The 19,443-nt window shown below is 43.1% G+C and overlaps 1 protein-coding gene across 4 annotated transcripts in view; it reads right to left on the bottom strand.

The window, feature by feature from the left end:
• The window catches only part of fam184ab (family with sequence similarity 184 member Ab), a 154,021-nt gene that overhangs the window by 17,096 nt on the left and 117,482 nt on the right, over positions 1–19,443 (bottom strand). For all 4 annotated transcript variants that reach the window (XM_035774827.2, XM_035774830.2, XM_035774828.2 and 1 more), the window contains exons 11-13: positions 13,507–13,719; positions 5,608–5,761; positions 5,003–5,130 (exon numbers count right to left, since the gene is read on the bottom strand). In XM_035774827.2, the coding sequence (XP_035630720.1) occupies positions 5,003–5,130; positions 5,608–5,761; positions 13,507–13,719 (495 nt within the window). The remainder of the gene's footprint in view (positions 1–5,002; positions 5,131–5,607; positions 5,762–13,506; positions 13,720–19,443) is intronic.

Genomic DNA, 19,443 nt, shown 5'->3' with positions numbered 1-19,443 from the left:
GGTGTTTATCGTTGTCACTGATTGGGAACCATATTTAGGCAGCCATATTCTTTGGTTGTATTGTGGGTGATTGTCCTGAGTGTCTTGGCGTCCTTATTCTGTGTTAGTTTGCACCAGTTTAGGCTGTTTCGGTTTTAATTCCGTTTATTGTTTTGTTGAGTTTTTGTATTGATTCGTGTTACGTTTGTTTTATTAAACATGGATCACAATATACACGCTGCAGTTTGGTCCGACTCTCCTTCACCTTATGAAAACCGTGACAACAACGATACCATTTAAATCTAGACGGACTATTATCACTCTCTTTCTCAAAGTTACTGGAACAGTTAACTCTACAGTTTGATATATTAAATGCCAACATCCCCTTTTGCCCAGGCAGAAATACATGTAATTACCTGATTATACTGTTCAGAGAACTATAACTACATCCCAGTTGTAGATTAATCATGCTTTGCTTGGCTCAAAGATCATTTCCCCCTTCAGCAACGGCACATCCTTTAAAAAGTCCTTCCCTCTATAACAGAGACTACGCTAAAAGTTCCCACAGCATACCGTCAAGTCAAACTCTGGTATTGAAGTTGATGGCTCTTGTGTAATCCGATTACAATCTGTATTAATTTTGAATTCCTGTAAATATAATTTCATGCCAGCCGATTGAGGTGATAACAGTAGTGTAGTTATTAATGTGTGGGCCACTGCAGGGGGCTGGTTTCAGTGGACTAGCTCACTCTCCTCTCCATAGAAGCTTGCTTACCCATCCTCTGCCTAACAGAGATTCACTGTGACATTTCGGCTGACTCCCAATCTCCCCAGTGGATACCTGTTTTGCTTGGAAGCCAACATGATTGCCATGTCTCTGCATGGGTTGGTTGTGGATTACACAGGTAGAGGTAGACAGTGCTGAACATCAGTGTGGGAAAGGGAATTTTTGGCTATGTTCCAATTGGCATGTGACCCTATCTTTGTGTATGCAGTGGCTGGTTAGGCGAGTGCGTGTCTGCGTGTCCATTTGTGTGAAAATGTGTGTGCGCAAGTTGATTTGATTGACGTGTGCCTGGGCCGTAAAGTGAGAGAGTGGTGGCAGCTCTAATAGCAGCACTGAGCCTCACAGTGAGGACCCTAGGCCGACCTGCAGAGATTCAGAGGGACAGTCTGAATACCACCCGGACAACTAACCTTCTCCGTTACGGTGGCACTATAGAATAGTAATATTCATTGTCCATCTAAAGATGGACACTCTGTTGGAACTTCGGGCAAATTGTATGGTGGAGCCATTTGAGCGGTACTTCTCAAAATCAAACAGACACTTTTCTAGGGCAAAAGAAGCTTTAAAGGGTTTGGACAAAATGTCACAGGAACAAAATAGCACTTCAGGTTTCAAATATTCCTCTGAGGGGATGGTGGGAAGTTGGTAGATGGAGTTCCAAACTCCAATAATCTCCATATTTGATCTCTGATCTTTGACAAAAAGCTCTTAAAAAAATGATTTAATTTCTGTGGCTGGCTGACACTTAGTTTGACAGCAGTGCGACTGGAGGTGGGTAGATGGTACAGTACAGTGGTAGAGGTCTGGGAATAGGAAGGTCTCAGCGAGGATCTGATTAGAAGACAAGTATACTGGCCTCGTGAGGTCTCTCTGAGCCCCAGCTCCCCAGTCTCTCTCTCTGCTTCCACAGGATTGTCTGTCTCTACAGTTCCAGAGCAGACTGATCAAAAGGCCAGCCAGAGCACAGCCTCATCATTAGCGGCTGGAAGCCACATACAGAGAGAGAGAAAGAAAGAGAGGAAGTGAGAGAGAGCTGAGTCACTAGAGGGAAGCAGTCAGATCTGTCTGTGATCAGTCTGTGATCAGTCAGATTAGTCTGTGAAGCCGGAGTGATTGGAGGTACTGAGACCCTCACCCCCAAAACTCAACCTCTCCAGGGCTACATCACATCACAAGGATGGGAGGTGTCGAGCTGCTGCCATTAGTCCAATAATTGCCACGAACCAGAGAGTGGTGAGTCACAATGGTAGATGAAATCGTTCTTCAGCCTCCATAAATGATATGAGATCAAGTATACCTGTGGTTTGAATTGAAATCATACCCAATACTGCCACAAAGCAGGAATAACTCCAGTGCCATTGATCCGCCATAGAGGTGACACTGAAACGTTATTGATAAGGAAACTTCTTTACAGATTAGGCTCTGTCATAGTAACTATGAGTCACGACCACTGAGGGGAGAGACCATCCTCCTTCCCCACCCCAGCAGGAGCGCACCTCCTCTAAACATCCCTATCTGCCCAATAATCTGGGAAAATAGAGGCATCTATCACAGTTTGCAAACAGGCCACGCCGTGTCTCCGCCGTGAAAAATAGGTCCGCTGGTGATGAGGAGCCATTAGCGATGCTTCCGTTGTTGGAGATGAATTGAGCATTTACAGACTTGTGTAGGATTTCATTAAGACAAGGTCTCATAGACAGACATTGTTTTGAGGAATCAGCCTCCGGGGACTAGAGCGTGGGGATATTAACTTTCAGATACAGAAAAACATGAGAGGAAAGATGACACAGACCTCTTGATGGCCAAAATGCACACAGGCGCGCACACGTACGCAGGCACGCACGAAAACACACACACACACACACACACACACACACACACACACACACACACACACACACACACACACACACACACACACACACACACACACACACACACACACACACACACACACACACACACACACACACACACACACACACACACACACACACACACACAGATAATATGTAGCTACCATGAGCAATAGAGTATAAAAAATAAACATTCTTCAGAGCCGTTTGTCTGTCAGACGCCGAGCATTCGTCTGTGGGGAAAGCTGATCACTATCCCCAGCAAACGCAATTCTCCACACCGCAGACCAGGCCTGCTAATCTCACAGCTCATTAAACAAGCCAGCACCGTGCATCTCTCAGGGGCCACAATTATCGATAAGGCAGCACAGAGCTCAGCGCGGGCCCCGCCGCCCGCCGAACCATCAAGAGCTCAGCACAGGGAGTTATTTGTTAGATACATCTCTCCGTCTCCCAGAAAGAGGATGAGCAAACACTTTGTACCTCTCTTCAGATGGCCCTCTCTCTATCTACTGGGGCTGCTGGACTGGAGGGACTGTTCAAAGGAAAACACCCTGCTCGGCGTTGCTAAGGCTCTTTGATTAAGGCACATGTTCATTCTAAAGATCAGAGCTTTGCCATTTACTGGGTAAAACCACAACACCTCTATAAGAGACAACAGCAGCCGTACAGTCTGGGAAACATAACTGGCGGCTGTGATTAGCAGATCTGTATAATGAAGGATGACTCAATGTACGGGCAGCCCTCACGCGGGAGGGATGTCTCAGCGTCTGAGAAATCATGCAGCCCTATGGGACATAGACAGAGAGACAGGGCTGTGTCCTGATACGTCTGACTGCTGAGCTGAACACAGACAGTTTGAAGGAGAGGGGGCTTAGAGAAGGTTGTTGGTTGATTGAGACACCACCAGTAAGCCTGTTTATGCCATGAGAGATGTCAGACGTACTAGTACTGTGGTGCTTGGATATGGCAGCCCTATATGGGATGAGAAGAACAGGCCATGGTTCACTTCACACACACTTCTCAGGTGCAAAAACCAGGCAGGGCATTTAATATGCATTTGGGATATGCATTCCTGTCTAATACAAGCGAGAAACACGCCTCAAAGACCTCAATATATTTCCTGTTTTGCTTTCCAGGTATCCTCGCATCGTAACATGAGGTGGATCTCACATTGAAATAGCTTACAGTAAAAAATGTCTTGCTTTGCTGCTATGTTCATCTCCATAGGAAAAACTAAAACAAAACAAAGCCCCTGCCATATTAGCCTGCTTCTGTTGTGATAGGGGCCTGTCTGTGGTAATAGGTTTAGATGATTACTGTGTCACGGTGGGAAGCGAAGCCGTTTGCACTGGAATAGGTACCCTGGCTCGTTGGCCTCGTTTTACTTGGCAAGTGGAACTGTATTTGCCTTGTAACCCGAAGACTGACTAGCGTAGAAGTAGGTCCCCTCAGAAACAGCTGTGTGCCTGGGCCTGAACATCTCGCCATGGCCATGACAGAGGACCCAGGGCGTTAAACTTCATTTCACCGTTGTCGGAAGATGGGGCGGCTGGGAGTGCAGGTATTATGTCAAGTACATCTACTGCTCTCTAGCTGACACATCAGCTGAGCCCAGCCTCTCCTGTGTGCATTACTCTCTTTTAATAACCTGCTAATACTGTCAGCTGCGGCATAGCTGTTGTTGACGTACAATACGCAATAGAGTTTAGCTCTTTGTTTCTGAGAACATGGCCTGTGGTTAGCGATATAAAGCACCCAGTTTTGTTGCAGAAAGTGGAGGAATAGGGATCAAACGGATGATGTGTTCAGCACAATAATTTATGCATAGCCTCTTGCTGGGGAGTTTGTGTTTGTGCTTTGCGTGCGTGTGGGAGGGAAGGAAAGCTGTCCCTCGTTCTTTCTCTAGAGGCAAGCACCCCAGTTCCCAACACGCTGATGACACTTGCTCAAACCATATCCAACAAGCCACACATATAGTCAGTTGTGTGAATATATACAAGCAACAGAAGCCAGAGTGAGGAGAAAAGAGGGCTGTTGCCAAGGGAGATCTATGTATTCTATGGCCATTAGTGCTAAAGCTTTTCAGTCTGCACAATTAAAGGCACAGAAGGATTATTTAGATTCTAAAGTGTGTATGTGCATATACTCTTTCATATACGCTTTGAATAGAATTATCTATCCACATGCGTTGAGCTAATGTCTAGCCTCATTGTTAAGCCACTATATTTTCCCTGCTGTTAGGGAAAATACAACGCTGTTCATGGCCAATATACAATTATACTGTAATACAAACTAATGCTGGCCCATCCGTATTGTTACCATTATTTCTGTTAGCTAAGTGATATGTGGAATGCCAGTATGTGCCGGTGAATCTGACCTGCATCCGGCTGTTCTCCAGTGCATTCTCCAGCTCTAGTTTGGCTGTAGCTGTCTCCTGCTGGTGGGTCTGCCGTAGCTGTTCTATGGCCGAGGCGTGGAGGTGGTTGAGCTCCGAGCGCAGAGAGGCTAGGAACCAGATAGAGAGAGACAGACCGGGTCCTTAGGGAGTTCCCCTCTATACACCACACAATAGGACAGGCCACCCTGGCTAATTAAAAACCCATTCATCATACAGTACATCCCCTACCTCTAACAAGCTACGCGATGGAATGTTCCAGCGTTGACCTTGATTCCTACAGGGAGGAGTGTGGGGCTGTTGTTCAGGTGCACTGCGTGGTTTTGCTTCAAATGGTTTTTCTGAGGGCTGCAAGTGTAGCATTTACCTAGCATGGTCCCCTATTACTACATACAGTCTGATCCTTCCCTCTGAAGGTCCTTGCTCAGGGCTCTAGCCTCGTCTTACTCAGCATGGCCCTCGTTATTAGAGCACTAACCCCTTGTGTGTCTCCCTCCCTGCCAGGGCCCTTAACCCAGTGTGAGACCCTGTGACCATTCCACATCAGGCCCTAACCCAGCCTGGCTCTTACCCAGCACGGCTCTTACCCAGCATGGCTTTGCCCTCGTCCTCCAGCTCGAAGCGTAGTGTCTGCAGCTCCTGCTCCGACTGCTGTTTGAGAGTCTCGATGCTGTGTCTGTGGGCCTCTCTCACTGACTGGAGCTCCATGTGGTGCTGCTGCCGCAGACGCTGCTCCAGCTCCTACACACAGAGGTCAAAGGTCGTGAGTGACACACAGGTTTTAGGACAAACAAATGACATAGCAATTATTTTCTAGAACCTTTTGGCACGTATAACCGGTTTTCACCTGGTTGATGATGCTGGTTAACCAGAAAAAAATGACCATTATGTTCATCCCTAGAAGGAATGGTCTGAAACGTATACGAAGAGTTCAGATGGTCCAGACAAAGAGGCACTGATCAGTTTGGGAGAATCTGGCAACAGCATCAGTTTAACTCAACCGGTATGTTGCTGTGGGACTAAGTGTAGTTCAGTAACATAAGGACTGGGAGTTACTCAGGCAGTGGCATGGCACCAGGGAGGGCTAAAGGGGACACTTTCACATGGAGCCAAAATACATATATTTGACAATACTGCTGATCATGTTGGAATTATTTTACAATCAATGAGCACTTAAGCATATCATCAGTAGCTTGATGCGGCTATTGGAAGGCTGCCCTATGTTTCCCAGCAACAGCGAGCAGAGGCAAACAGCACACATTACACCACTCCAAACTCAAATGAGAAGATAGAGACGTTAACGTGGCGAGGATACAGTCAAAACCTCACGAAAACACCTCTCATATAACACCAAAACCTCACGAAAACACCTCTCATATAACACCAAAACCTCACGAGAACACCTCTCATATAACACCAAAACCTCACGAGAACACCTCTCATATAACACCAAAACCTCACGAGAACACCTCTCATATAACACCAAAACCTCACGAGAACACCTCTCATATAACACCAAAACCTCAAGAGAACACCTCTCATATAACACCAAAACCTCAAGAGAACACCTCTCATATAACACCAAAACCTCACGAGAACACCTCTCATATAACACCAAAACCTCACGAGAACACCTCTCATATAACACTAAAATCTCTTGAGAGTAGAGAAAGAGAGAGTGAAAGAGAGAAAGGAGAGAGTAGTGAGAGCAAGAGAGAGCGACAGAGACTGAGACAGAAAGAGAGAGACAGAGAAAAAGAGAGCGACAGAGACAGAGGGAGAGAGTGATAGCGGCTAAATCTAACTACAAACACAGACTTGTCCAACTGTCAAGGAAATAGCTGAATGGGAATGTGATGGAAATTTTAAACATATGCTTTTTTTGTAACTAATTTCTGAGTTCTATTCATGTGCTGTTCTGAGAACTCATTTCTGTGTTCTATTCATGTGCTGTTCTGATAACTCATTTCTGAGTTCTATTCATGTGCTGTTCTGATAACTCATTTCTGTGTTCTATTCATGTGCTGTTCTGATAACTCATTTCTGTGTTCTATTCATGTGCTGTTCTGATAACTCATTTCTGAGTTCTATTCATGTGCTGTTCTGATAACTCATTTCTGAGTTCTATTCATGTGCTGTTCTGATAACTCATTTCTGAGTTCTATTCATGTGCTGTTCTGATAACTCATTTCTGAGTTCTATTCATGTGCTGTTCTGATAACTCATTTCTGAGTTCTATTCATGTGCTGTTCTGATAACTCATTTCTGAGTTCTATTCATGTGCTGTTCTGATAACTCATTTCTGAGTTCTATTCATGTGCTGTTCTGATAACTCATTTCTGAGTTCTATTCATGTGCTGTTCTGATAACTCATTTCTGAGTTCTATTCATGTGCTGTTCTGATAACTCATTTCTGAGTTCTATTCATGTGCTGTTCTGATAACTCATTTCTGAGTTCTATTCATGTGCTGTTCTGATAACTCATTTCTGAGTTCTATTCATGTGCTGTTCTGATAACTAATTTCTGAGTTCTATTCATGTGCTGTTCTGATAACTAATTTCTGAGTTCTATTCATGTGCTGTTCTGATAACTCATTTCTGAGTTCATGCAAGTGACTGATTGAACGAATCCTCACTTATCCGTACGCCCAGACCTTCTTTTGAGAACGAATGATTTCTCTGTTTCAAGGTCTCAGCTTAGAGAGGAGAAGCCTCGTGAGGTGTTGGTCTGTCACATGTTATGAACCAGTATTGGTCGGTCACATGAATGAAACAAAACGGTAATGATGAATGAATTATGCTAAATCATGCAAATATAACTTGTCTATGTATAGCTGTATATAAAACAACTGCCGGGACTGCCCCAGCAGACATTCTGACAGACGTTCACTGCTGTGCTTAGAGTTTGTTGGAACCTCTCCAGTGCGCTGACAATAAACAATGATTCATTTAGGATTGACTTCGAGTGTCCCTGTGTAAGAATTTCCATGACAGGAACATCCAATAGACACGACACCAGATTGATAGGGATCAAACAAGACTAGAGATTAAGATGGAAATAGAAAGAGAACAGTGCATTTCAATCAACATATGACTTTTATAAGACCAAATCAAATAAGCCTTAAAGAGTAGACTTGGGCGATATGCCATTTGTACCATATACCGACAGTATGATTTTCAATACCGTATAAAAAATACGAAAAACGGTATAATAACAATAATTGTTGTTGTTTTTTCGAGGTTTGGGGGGGGGGGCGCCCCCACCTCGCGGGAGCTGCAGGGTTGCATGCTACGCCACAGCGTATAACTATAAATTAAGTATAACTGCAAGAAACGTAAGATGTGTCAAATGACTTATTTCCAGCTCAGGGCTCCAGTTATGCATCTAGTTTGCTAACTTGCTAGCTAAGTGGCTAGATGGTGGCAGGGTAGCCTAGTGGTTTGAGCGTTGGACTAGTAACCGGAAGGTGATATTAACCGGAAGGACATGATATTGCAATGATTCTGGTTGTTGAATGCCATACAACAGTTAGTGGTTGAGCCCCAGCAGTGTGAAGTGTGTGTGTGTGTGTGTGTGTGTGTGTGTGTGTGTGTGTAGTGCCTTGCAAAAGTATTTGAACCCCTTGGATTTCTTCACATTTTATAGTGTTACAAAGTGGGATGAACATTTATTTAATTGTATTTTTTTTGGTCAACAATCTACACAAAATACTTTGACGTCAAAGTGGAAGAAAAATGTGAACACTTTTTAAGATGAAACAAATAAGGTAATAACTCAAATACAGTTAAGCATAAGCATAAGTATTACATGTTAGAAACACCTTTTGGCCTTGTTTGCAGCTGTGAGTCTTCTTGGGTAAATCTATAAGAGCTTTGCACGCCTTGATTGTGCAATATTTGGCCATTATTCTTCTCTAAATTATTCAAGCTCTGTCAAGATGTTGGGGATCATGTCAATTTTCATGTCTTGACATAGATTTGTAAGCAGATTTAAGTGAACACTGTATCGTGGCCACTCAGGACCATTCACTGTCCTCTTGGTAAGCAACTCCAGGGTAGATTTGGCAATAGTGTTATAGGTTATTGTCCTGCTGAAAGGTGAATTCCTCTCCCAGTCTGAAGCAGGTTTCCCTCTAGGATTTTGCCTGTACTTAGCTCCATCCCATTGATTTCTATCCAGTGAAACTCCCCAGTATTTGCCGTCAAGCATACCCATACAGTACCATAATGCAGCCACCACAATTGCTTGAAAATAAGGAGGTAGTTACTCAGTGATGTGTTGGATTTGCCCAGAACATAAGGCTTTGATTTAGGCCAAAAAGTGTATTCCTTTGCTGTGTTTTTTTTCTTTCTGCAGTATTACTTCAGTGTCTTGGAATATTCTGTGTAATTTGTATTCTTCATTTCACTCTGTTATTTAGGTCATTATTGTGGACTCACTACAATGTTGATCCATCCTCAGTTTTCTCCCATCACAGCCATGTAATAACTCAGTAGCTGTTTTAAAATCACCAATGGCCTCATGGTGACATCCTTCAGCAGCTTCATTCCTGTCCTGTGTTCAGAAGGTCGACTGAATCTTTGATGTGTCTGGGTGGTTTAATACATCATCCAGAGGATAATTCTTAAAGAGATATTCAATGTCTGATTTGTTATTGTGACCCATCATTGCCCTTCTTTATGAGGCTTTTGAAAAAGCTCCCTGGTCTTTGTAGTTGAATCTGTCCTTGAAATTCAATACTTGACAGAGGGGCCTTAAAGATGTTGTATGTATGGAGGTCAGAGGAAGGGTTAGTCGTTCAAAAATCATGTCAACCCCTTTTATTTCACACAGAGTGAGTCCATGTAATTTATGTGATTTGTTAAGCCACAATTTGGTCCTGAACTATGGTTAGGCTTGCCTAAACAAAGGGACTGAATACTTGTACAATGACTATTTTAGTTATACATGTTTTATTTACCCCAAACATGTTATGTTCTTGCAATTTGACATCACAGAGTATTCTGTGTAGATTGATGACAAAAAAATGACAACTAAATTAATTTTAACCTCACTTTGTAACAGAATAAAATGTGAAGAAATCTAAGGGGTCTGTGACAAATGTTTTGTTGTTTTGAAACTGTACTCCAGCACTTTGGATTTGAAACGACACAATAACTATGGAATTAAAATGCTGACTGTCAGCTTTAATTTGAGGGTATTTTCGTCCATGAATCGGATGAATCGTTTAGAAATTACAGCACAATTTTAACGTAGTCCCTCCATTTTAGGGGACCAAAAGTATGGGGACAAATTCACTTGTGTATTAACGTAGTCAAAAGTTTAGTATTTGGTCCCAGATTCCTGGCACACAATGATTACGTGAAGCTTGTGACTCTAAAAACATGTTGGATACATTTGCTGTTTGTTTTGGTTGTGTTTCAGAGTATTTTGTGCCCAATAGATGTCATTTTGGAGTCACTTTTATTGTACAGAATGTTTCTAAACAATTTTACATTAATGTTCAGACCCTTTACTCAGTACTTTGTTGAAGCACCTTTGGTAGCAATTACAGTGTCGAGTCTTCTTGGGTATGATGCGACAAGCTTTGTACACCTGTATTTGGGGAGTTTCTCCCATTCTTCTCTGAAGATCCTCTCAAGCTCTGTCAGGTTGGATGGGGAGCATTGCTGCACAGCTATTGTCAGGTCTCTCCAGAGATGTTCGATCGGTTTCAACTCCGCGCTCTGGCTGGGCCACTCAAGGACATTCAGAGACTTGTCCCGTGCCTTTTACTGAGGGGTGGCTTCCGTTTGGCCACTCCACCATAAAGGCCTGATTGGTGGAGTGCTGCAGAAATGGTTGTCCCTCAGGAAGTTTCTCCCATCTCCACAGAGGAACTCTGGAGCTCTGTCGGGTTCTTGGTCACCTCCCTGACCAAGGTTCTTGTCCCCCGATTGCTCAGTTTGGCCAGGCGGCCAGCTCTAGGAAGAGTGTTGGTGATTCCAAACTTCTTCCATTTAAGAATTTGAGGCCACTGTGTTCTTGGGGACCTTCAATGCTGCAGAAAATTGTTGGTACCCTTCCCCAGATCTGTGCCTCGACACAATCCTGTCTCGGAGCTCTACGGACAATACCTTCGACCTCATGGCTTGGTTTCTGCTCTGACATGCACTGTCAACTGTGGGATCTTATATAGACAGGTGTGTGTCTTTCCAAATCATGTCCAATCAATTGAATTTACCACAGGTGGCCTCCAATCAAGTTGTAGAAACATCTCAAGGATGATCAGTGGAAACAGGATGCACCTGAGCTCAATTTCGAGTCTCATAATACTTACGTAAATAAGAAACTGAATACTTATGTAAATAAGGTATTTCTGCTTTTTTAATTGTATTTCTAAAAACCTGTTATCACTTTGCCATTATGGGGTATTGTGTGTAGATTGATTAAATAAATTACAATCTAATTTTAGAATAAGGCTGTAACGTAACAAAACGTGAAAGAAGTCAAGGGGTCTGAATACTTTGCAAAGGCACTGTAGATGTGAATTGTTAGTCGGTGGTCCGTGCATTGTGTTTGTGCATTAGCCAACTCCTCTGTGTGTTTGTTAATGTATAGCTTGGTAATGATAGAGGAGCTGGCTACAGTACACGGCATGAGACTAGGCTAGTTAATTATCTGTATCTTTTCTCTCAGGTCTAAAACTCTGCGTCTGTTCAGTGTGTGCGCATGCCCCGGGAAGTTTGTCAATCTTAACTCCGTTGCAGTCAGTCAATAATGATGAATTCGCTGTTAGAAACACGTGTAGCGGGAGAGAGCCTATTTAATTGTGTGCCTATTCATTCAGCTGATACTGTGTAAGCCTGGGCACGAATGAAAAATAAGATAAGATTGAACAGCGCATAATCTATAGCTTGAAAGAACCTCGAGACATTGTATTTTACTGTATTTTACGAACTAGGTGATTTGTTTGTAATCGCGACACCGTGAAAAAGGAGCTCCTAGTTTGGATGTTAAAGTATGCGTGGAGAAGATTTGTAAGCATTTTAATTAGCCGTGTATAACAGTGCCTGTCATGTAAATAGATCGTATCAGTGGATATTTGTTCCCACTGTAGGCAAGGTGAAACTGGATTTGTCCTCAATGCCTCAAGCAAGACAATTCAGTTTGCTTTGCTAACACTCTAAAATGCCTTTGTCCTCATAAAATGTGTCTAGAACAAACTAAACCCGTAATACATTTACCCCTACATTTTAGAACAACTTTGAGTCAACCTAACCCCTATTGAAGAGCGAACAGCTATTGAGATAAACGTGTTCCTTAGGGTGTGGTATTTTTTATTTATTAGCAGACATGAAAGACTTTTCGGCCCATTCAATCACCGATGACTCACGGGTCTTTTGCTTCTAATCCAATCTGTGGCTGGAGAGGTGAGACAGAATGCTTGGGGACATTGAGTCAGCTTTGCACAACGCCTGCATGAGCCCTTAACATAAACTCCATCCAAGGGTTTTTGAATGTCAAAAGAAGCCTCAGAGTAAGGTTGAATATATTTCAAAATGTCCTTGACTGTATAACGGAATGTTAAATGCAGAAAAACGCATTTCTTCCCTTTTCTTTGGAAGGAAAGGTTCAGTGTCAGGTGAAAAAGTCAATGTCTTAATATTTTTCAGAAGTCTATATTTTCATGTATTGGGCATGTCTGGATTGATAAATTAGTTGATTCATGCCTTTCAATCATGAACCCAGGCAACTAAATGTATGACCCGAGCTGATCGATACAGCTAACCCTCGCCTCATAACTCATTCTCATGTCCGATGAAGTGCTTTAGGAGCAGAGAGGCTGATTTAAAAAGATCTGGATCTGAGCATGAAGCTCATGCTAACACTGGGACTCCTTGATGACTGGCTTATGGATCAGAGTTATTGCCCCCGGCTGTGCTGACAGCAAACTCATCACCATCTGAATTACTATTACACAGATGCCTCGCCAGATTCCTCAGACGTTCCCATACCATTACATTACTGCACTACATTACTCATAAGCTGCTGTAAAGATTCCCTGGAACGATATTAGCTGTGTTGCATCATAATTCCATCAAATACTATGCTGCTGCTGCTCCGTAGCCTATTCGTTTTAAAGTGAAAGGAACTGAAAAGCAGTGTGTGTCCCAAACAGCAATAATTCAATCAGGGTCAGGTCCAAATCACTGATCCGCTCAGAAGTCAACCGCTCCACGTCTCTGGTAATGTTAATGGACTCACTGTTGCAAAAGTCCATCTAGCCACATCACCAGCTATTTCACCAGTATATCTCCACTGTCTCTCCTCATTCTCTGCACCCGACTGATATCCAGTCTTACTGACATCTCAGAGTCTATACTGACCCATCATGCCTCAAGTATCTAGTCTAATGCTCTAATGTCACAATTGGGTATTTTCACACTGGCAGTGACTCTGGTGTTACAGAGTTCTGCCCTGAGCCAGGTTCTAATGGTCACACCTTGAGGTCGTGCTGACGGGTCTCCTCCAGGTCCTGCATGGTGCAGCAGTGGGCCTCCTGCAGGCTGTGCTCCCTGCGCTGGTACTCCAGCTGCAGCTCTTGGAGCTGCTGGCCCAGGTGCTCCCGCTCCTGGCTGAACTGGGCCTGCAGCTGCTGCAGGGAGCTCTGCGACTGAGACAGCTGCATCTCCAGACTCTGCTTCAGCAACGAGATCTGACGAAAGGGAGGAGTAGAGAAGGAGAGAGAAAGGAAAAGGAGAGAGAGAGCCGGTGTAGAGAGAAGAACAGCTTGGATCAGATTGCACGTAGGTGTCATTAGTTCCTATATTACAGGTTCGCGAAACCTGTTTGTCTGTATACTTCATTCACCGACCTGGGCCTACTTCGTTAGACAAAAACAGATATCCATTTTTAACGCTAGCTAGTTATGACCTGAAGAAACACATTAATTTTTTTTGTTAGAGTGTGAATCAAAAAGTCATTTTCAAACCAATTATACCCTCATAATCCTTATTTCAATATGGTAGGTCTGCAGCTACTTTGGATGTTTTGCAATGGTAGAGTAAGTGTCGTACGTAAAAGTAAAGATAACTTAACAGAAAATGACTCAAGTAAAAGTGAAAGTCACCCAGTAAAATACTACTTGAGTAGAAGTCTAACAGTATTTGGTTTTAAATGTACTTAAGTATCAAAATTTAATGGAATTACAAAAATATACTTAAATATCAAAAGTAAAAGTATGAATGATTTCAAATTCCTTATATTAAGCAAACCATTTTTTACATTTACGGATAGCCAAGGGCACAGTCCAACACTCCAACATGAATTTACAAACGAAGCATGTGTGTTTAGTGAGTCCGCCATATCAGAGGCAGTAGGGATGACCAGAGATGTTCTCTTGATAAGTGCGTGGATTGGACAATTGTCCTGTCAAAATGTAAGGAGTACTTTTGGATGACAAGGAAAATGTATTGAGTAAAAAGTACATTCTTTTTTTTAGGAATGTAGTGAGGTAAAAGTTAAAGTTGTCAAAAATATAAATAGTCAAGTAAAGTACAAATACCCCCCAAAAACATTTAAAGCACTTTAAAGCAGTACTTTAAAGTATTTTTACTTAGGTACAGTGGGGGAAAAAAGTATTTAGTCAGCCATCAATTGTGCAAGTTCTCCCACTTAAAAAGATGAGAGGCCTGTAATTTCCATCATAGGTACACTTCAACTATGACAGACAAAATGAGAAAAGAAATCCAGAAAATCACATTGTAGGATTTTTTATGAATTTATTTGGTCAATAACAATAGTTTATCTCAATACTTTGTTATATACCCTTTGTTGGCAATGACAGAGGTCAAACATTTTCTGTAAGTCTTCACAAGGTTTTCACACACTGTTTCTGGTATTTTGGTCCATTCCTCCATGCAGATCTCCTCTAGAGCAGTGATGTTTTGGGGCTGTTGCTGGGCAACATGGACTTTCAACTCCCTCCAAAGATTTTCTATGGGGTTGAGATCTTGAGACTGGCTAGGCCACTCCAGGACCTTGAAATGCTTCTTACTAAGCCACTCCTTCGTTGCCCGGGCAGTGTGTTTGGGATCATTGTCATGCTGAAAGACCCAGCCACGTTTCATCTTCAATGCCCTTGCTGATGGAAGGTGGTTTTCACTCAAAATCTCACGATACATGGCCCCATTCATTCTTTCCTTTACACGGATCAGTCGTCCTGGTCCCTTTGCAGAAAAACAGCCCCAAAGCATGATGTTTCCACCCCGATGCTTCACAGTAGGTATGGTGTTCTTTGGATGCAACTCAGCATTCTTTGTCCTCCAAACACGACGAATTGAGTTTTTACCAAAAAGTTATATTTTGGTTTCATCTGACCATATGACATTCTCCCAATATTCTTCTGGATCATCCAAATGCTCTCTAGCAAACTTCAGACGGGCCTGGACATGTACTGGTTTAAGCAGGGGGACACGTCTGGCACTGCAGGATTTGAGTCCCTGGCGGCGTAGTGTGTTACTGATGGTAGGCTTTGTTACTTTGGTCCCAGCTCTCTGCAGGTCATTCACTAGGTCCCCCCGTGTGGTTCTGGGATTTTTGCTCACCGTTCTTGTGATCATTTTGACCCCACGGGGTGAGATCTTGCGTGGAGCCCCAGATCGAGGGAGATTATCAGTGGTCTTGAATGTCTTCCATTTCCTAATAATTGCTCCCACAGTTGATTTCTTCAAACCAAGCTGCTTACCTATTGCAGATACAGTCTTCCCAGTCTGGTGCAGGTCTACAATTTTGTTTCTGGTGTCCTTTGACAGCTCATTGGTCTTGGCCATAGTGGAGTTTGGAGTGTGACTGTTTGAGGTTGTGGACAGGTGTCTTTTATACTGATAACAACTTCAAGCAGGTGCCATTAATACAGGTAACGAGTGGAGGACAGAAGAGCCTCTTAAAGAAGAAGTTACAGGTCTGTGAGAGCCAGAAATCTTGCTTGTTTGTAGGTGATCAAATACTTATTTTCCACCATAATTTGAAAATAAATTCATTAAAAATCCTACAATGTGATTTTCTGGATTTTTTTTCTCATTTTGTCTGTCATAGTTGAAGTGTACCTATGATGAAAATTACAGGCGTCTCTTGTCTTTTTAAGTGGGAGAACTTGCACAATTGGTGGCTGACTAAATACTTTTTTGCCCCACTGTACTTTACACCATTGCTTCTTTGCAACGTTTGGCGGCACCCTACACGTACTGTTGTGTACGTGTGATCAACAGCTCAGTGTGTGATCAACATGAGAACTCAGTCACTCCACATTAATCAGCCAGGCCTCATTAGGAGTTACAGACTATTACTACAGTGTTTTATTAATGTGAATAATGAGACCGACCGGGCCCTAAGCAGGACAGGTGGAACGTGTGCGAGGAAAAGATCCAGGGTGGTGACACCTCCATAAGTCACCCTGACTCTGCTGCTAGCTGTACGGAAGCATCTGGAGCTACACCGTTAAGTAGGAGCTCAGAGTTAGAATGCCCCCCCCCCACCCATATGCATAGATTTTTCCAGCATCTGCGTAATAGAAAACGTGGACAAGAAACAGTATGGAGTGCACGGTGCATTATCAATGTAATAATGCAGTGACGTGTATTTGTTTGGCTCTGGGCGGAACATAACACAGTGATACTGTGGACATGTCAAGACAGACTGCAGTGATCTAAGTGGAGTCAGTGGACGTGTCTGTGGGTTCATGCCAGAGAGGGACTAGTGGGTTTTAGTGGTGCTGCTGACACTAAAGTGGGGCCATTGACAGAAGACATTCACACCTCCCTTAGAATCAATACCTTCGAGTGAACAAGAGGCGACACACAGGATCTGTATAGCTGTAATGCTCACTGTGTGCCAGACTTATTATCAGAGTCATCTGCTGCAGGGCAAAATGTGTAACTACTATCAAAATGGCACTACTCGTCATCCCTGATAGAATCACAACCACTTGTGTAGAGGGATAAGAGGCTGCTGAATGCCTTCCATTGGGACCTGAGCGCAAACAGCAACATTCCTAACTCAGAGGCGACTCAGATGTGGTTATTATGGCACAACAAAGAGAGCAGGAGGTACAGTAAATCACACGCCACTCAGAGAGGCTGTAATTCTGTCTCATCAAAATAACAGAAATATAAACCTTTCGCAGTGTCAGGAAGAGGAAAACACCCCAGTGGGAAGTGCACCAAGAGTCAGTTACAGAGCAGAAAGAGAATATCAATTTTCAGAAGAAGGCAGATTTAGGTAATCAGTGTTTCATGCGTGTTGCCTGGGAACTGGGTGACGTTGGTTCACTGCAGTAGCAACCAGTCACAGTGGTTCTATAACAACCCTCTCAGTATAGAGACAAGAAGTGAAGAGAGAAACCACACACACGTTGGCACATTCAACACTGCAAGTGTCCCCCACAAGAAGCACTCACCTGCGTACAGCACACTGTAACGAAAGGAAAATGGACGCTGTAAAACCAGCACCGTTAGTGCAAACCAGGCCAAGTCCACACCACGCCATCATGCTAGCCACGCACACTAGTTGAATATACTGGTATTTGTCTGTAAACACACTGTAGTGAGGGAGAAACAAAGAGCTCCAAGTGGAGCAGGTGTGTAAGTAGACTAAAAGCTCAGACACACCAAAGTTTGCCTGCCGACAGCACTTAGCACCTCTGAACAGAGTGTCGGCAGTCAATCTAATTTGTGTTCACACAGCAAAGACCTTGGAAGTAGTCAGCCACTCAGCCTAAAATACTAAACACTCCAAACCAGAAGGTGGCAGTAGCATTGTTTGGCAATGCATATCTGTGTGCGTTGTGGCGGTATTGCTTATGGTCTAGATTCCAAGTTATCTACGCTAATGTTGCTATTTTGTAGAAAGACCATGTTGATACTAGCCAGATGGCCACTGCTTGATAACTACTTAGCTAGACGACGAAGAAACAATTTAACTCACTCTCCATAATCCCATACTGCAAGTGCCAGCTGATAGCCAAATGTTTAGCTAGCTAGCTAACATTAGCATATTCGCTAAATAGGGCAACATAGCTAGCTGCACTAACTCAGCAGCTAACACAGGCAGCTGTTTCATGGAAACTAGCTAATCCATTGTGATTTAATTCTAACGTCAATACTAGCTACAGTGGTTCGCTATCTTGGAGGAAGTGCTTAGTTTTGTGTGCATTGCATCTGTGCACTTAGCTAGTTACCATCCCATAGCCTACATTGCATATAAAGTGTGACTGGCTCATCCGTAGATGTACGGAGGAAATGCCCTCATTTTCCTTTTTTTTTTGTTGGCTCCCCTCTTGGGGGTCGTGCTCTCTGATTGGCTCAAAGTCAAGTTGTAGACCACTGACAAGCATAGCGATTCTACAAGTTGAATCCGTAGGTTCATAGCTACCGGATTGGCACGCAGCATCTATCGCTTTTGGACTAGCAAGAGAAGGAACAGCCTCCCACTGTGATAAGTACTTATCGGGAGTCTATCGGCAGTGAGATTTTCAGTGTGTTTCATGCTTACATGATTGACTTATGTTAAGCTTCACTGAGCTGAGTGGCGCTATGGGTGTGAACAAAATACACAGGAACACAGGGAAACATTCAGGAGTCAACAATGTCAAAATAAAGGGCAAAAAGATATAAAAGGTGCAGAGGGGAGGGAGGCCAGGTTAGGGTAGCTCTTTGTCAGGGAGTGGTTGGAGTATCATGAGGGATGGCCAAGTTGGTGAGGACAGAGGAGCCCTTTTTCTCCAGATGATTGAAAACAACAGGAAAAGATGAGCAGCACTGCCTATTTCAATGTTTGAATGGATGACAAGACACTGTGCAATATGGTGATATCTCAGTTCAGTAAAAAAAAACATGAAATGACTTTCTACTGTCAAACCTAATTATTATCTGTGAAATGCCCTGAATGTTAATGCAATTAGCAAGTAGAAGTGCATTAAAAGTTTTCGTTTTTAATTCGATTTGATTGGCCCATTCAGTCCCCTTCACAGGGCTGCCAGTGCCATTTTGGGAAGACTTCAAATGTCATAATTTGAATAGATATCCAATAAATTCACCATGTTTTTATCTTCATACACTTTGTGTGAGTGACAGTGCTAGCTATAGCTGTGGTGGGAGTTACAGCTAAGTAACAGAACAGGCTTCTCAGCAGTCTTTCATTGTCATGGCTGGTATCTGCATATGTGTACGGTGAGGCCCTGAGCATTCTCCTCTCACCTATTCATGGACATTTGGAAGTGGACAATTTAATATGGTATGACATACACTTCCAAAATGTTTCATTATATTTTGGGTTAAGTGGTGAAAATGTATAACCTATGCTCTCTACCTTACAGTATGTAAAGTAGTCACGGAATCCCTATATAAATCCCAGCTCAACTAAACTTTTGCATTGATGGGAC

The sequence above is a fragment of the Oncorhynchus keta genome, chromosome 8, assembly GCF_023373465.1.
Source record: "Oncorhynchus keta strain PuntledgeMale-10-30-2019 chromosome 8, Oket_V2, whole genome shotgun sequence".
NCBI lineage: Eukaryota > Metazoa > Chordata > Actinopteri > Salmoniformes > Salmonidae > Oncorhynchus > Oncorhynchus keta.
This window is presented reverse-complemented; position numbering and strand designations above follow the sequence as displayed.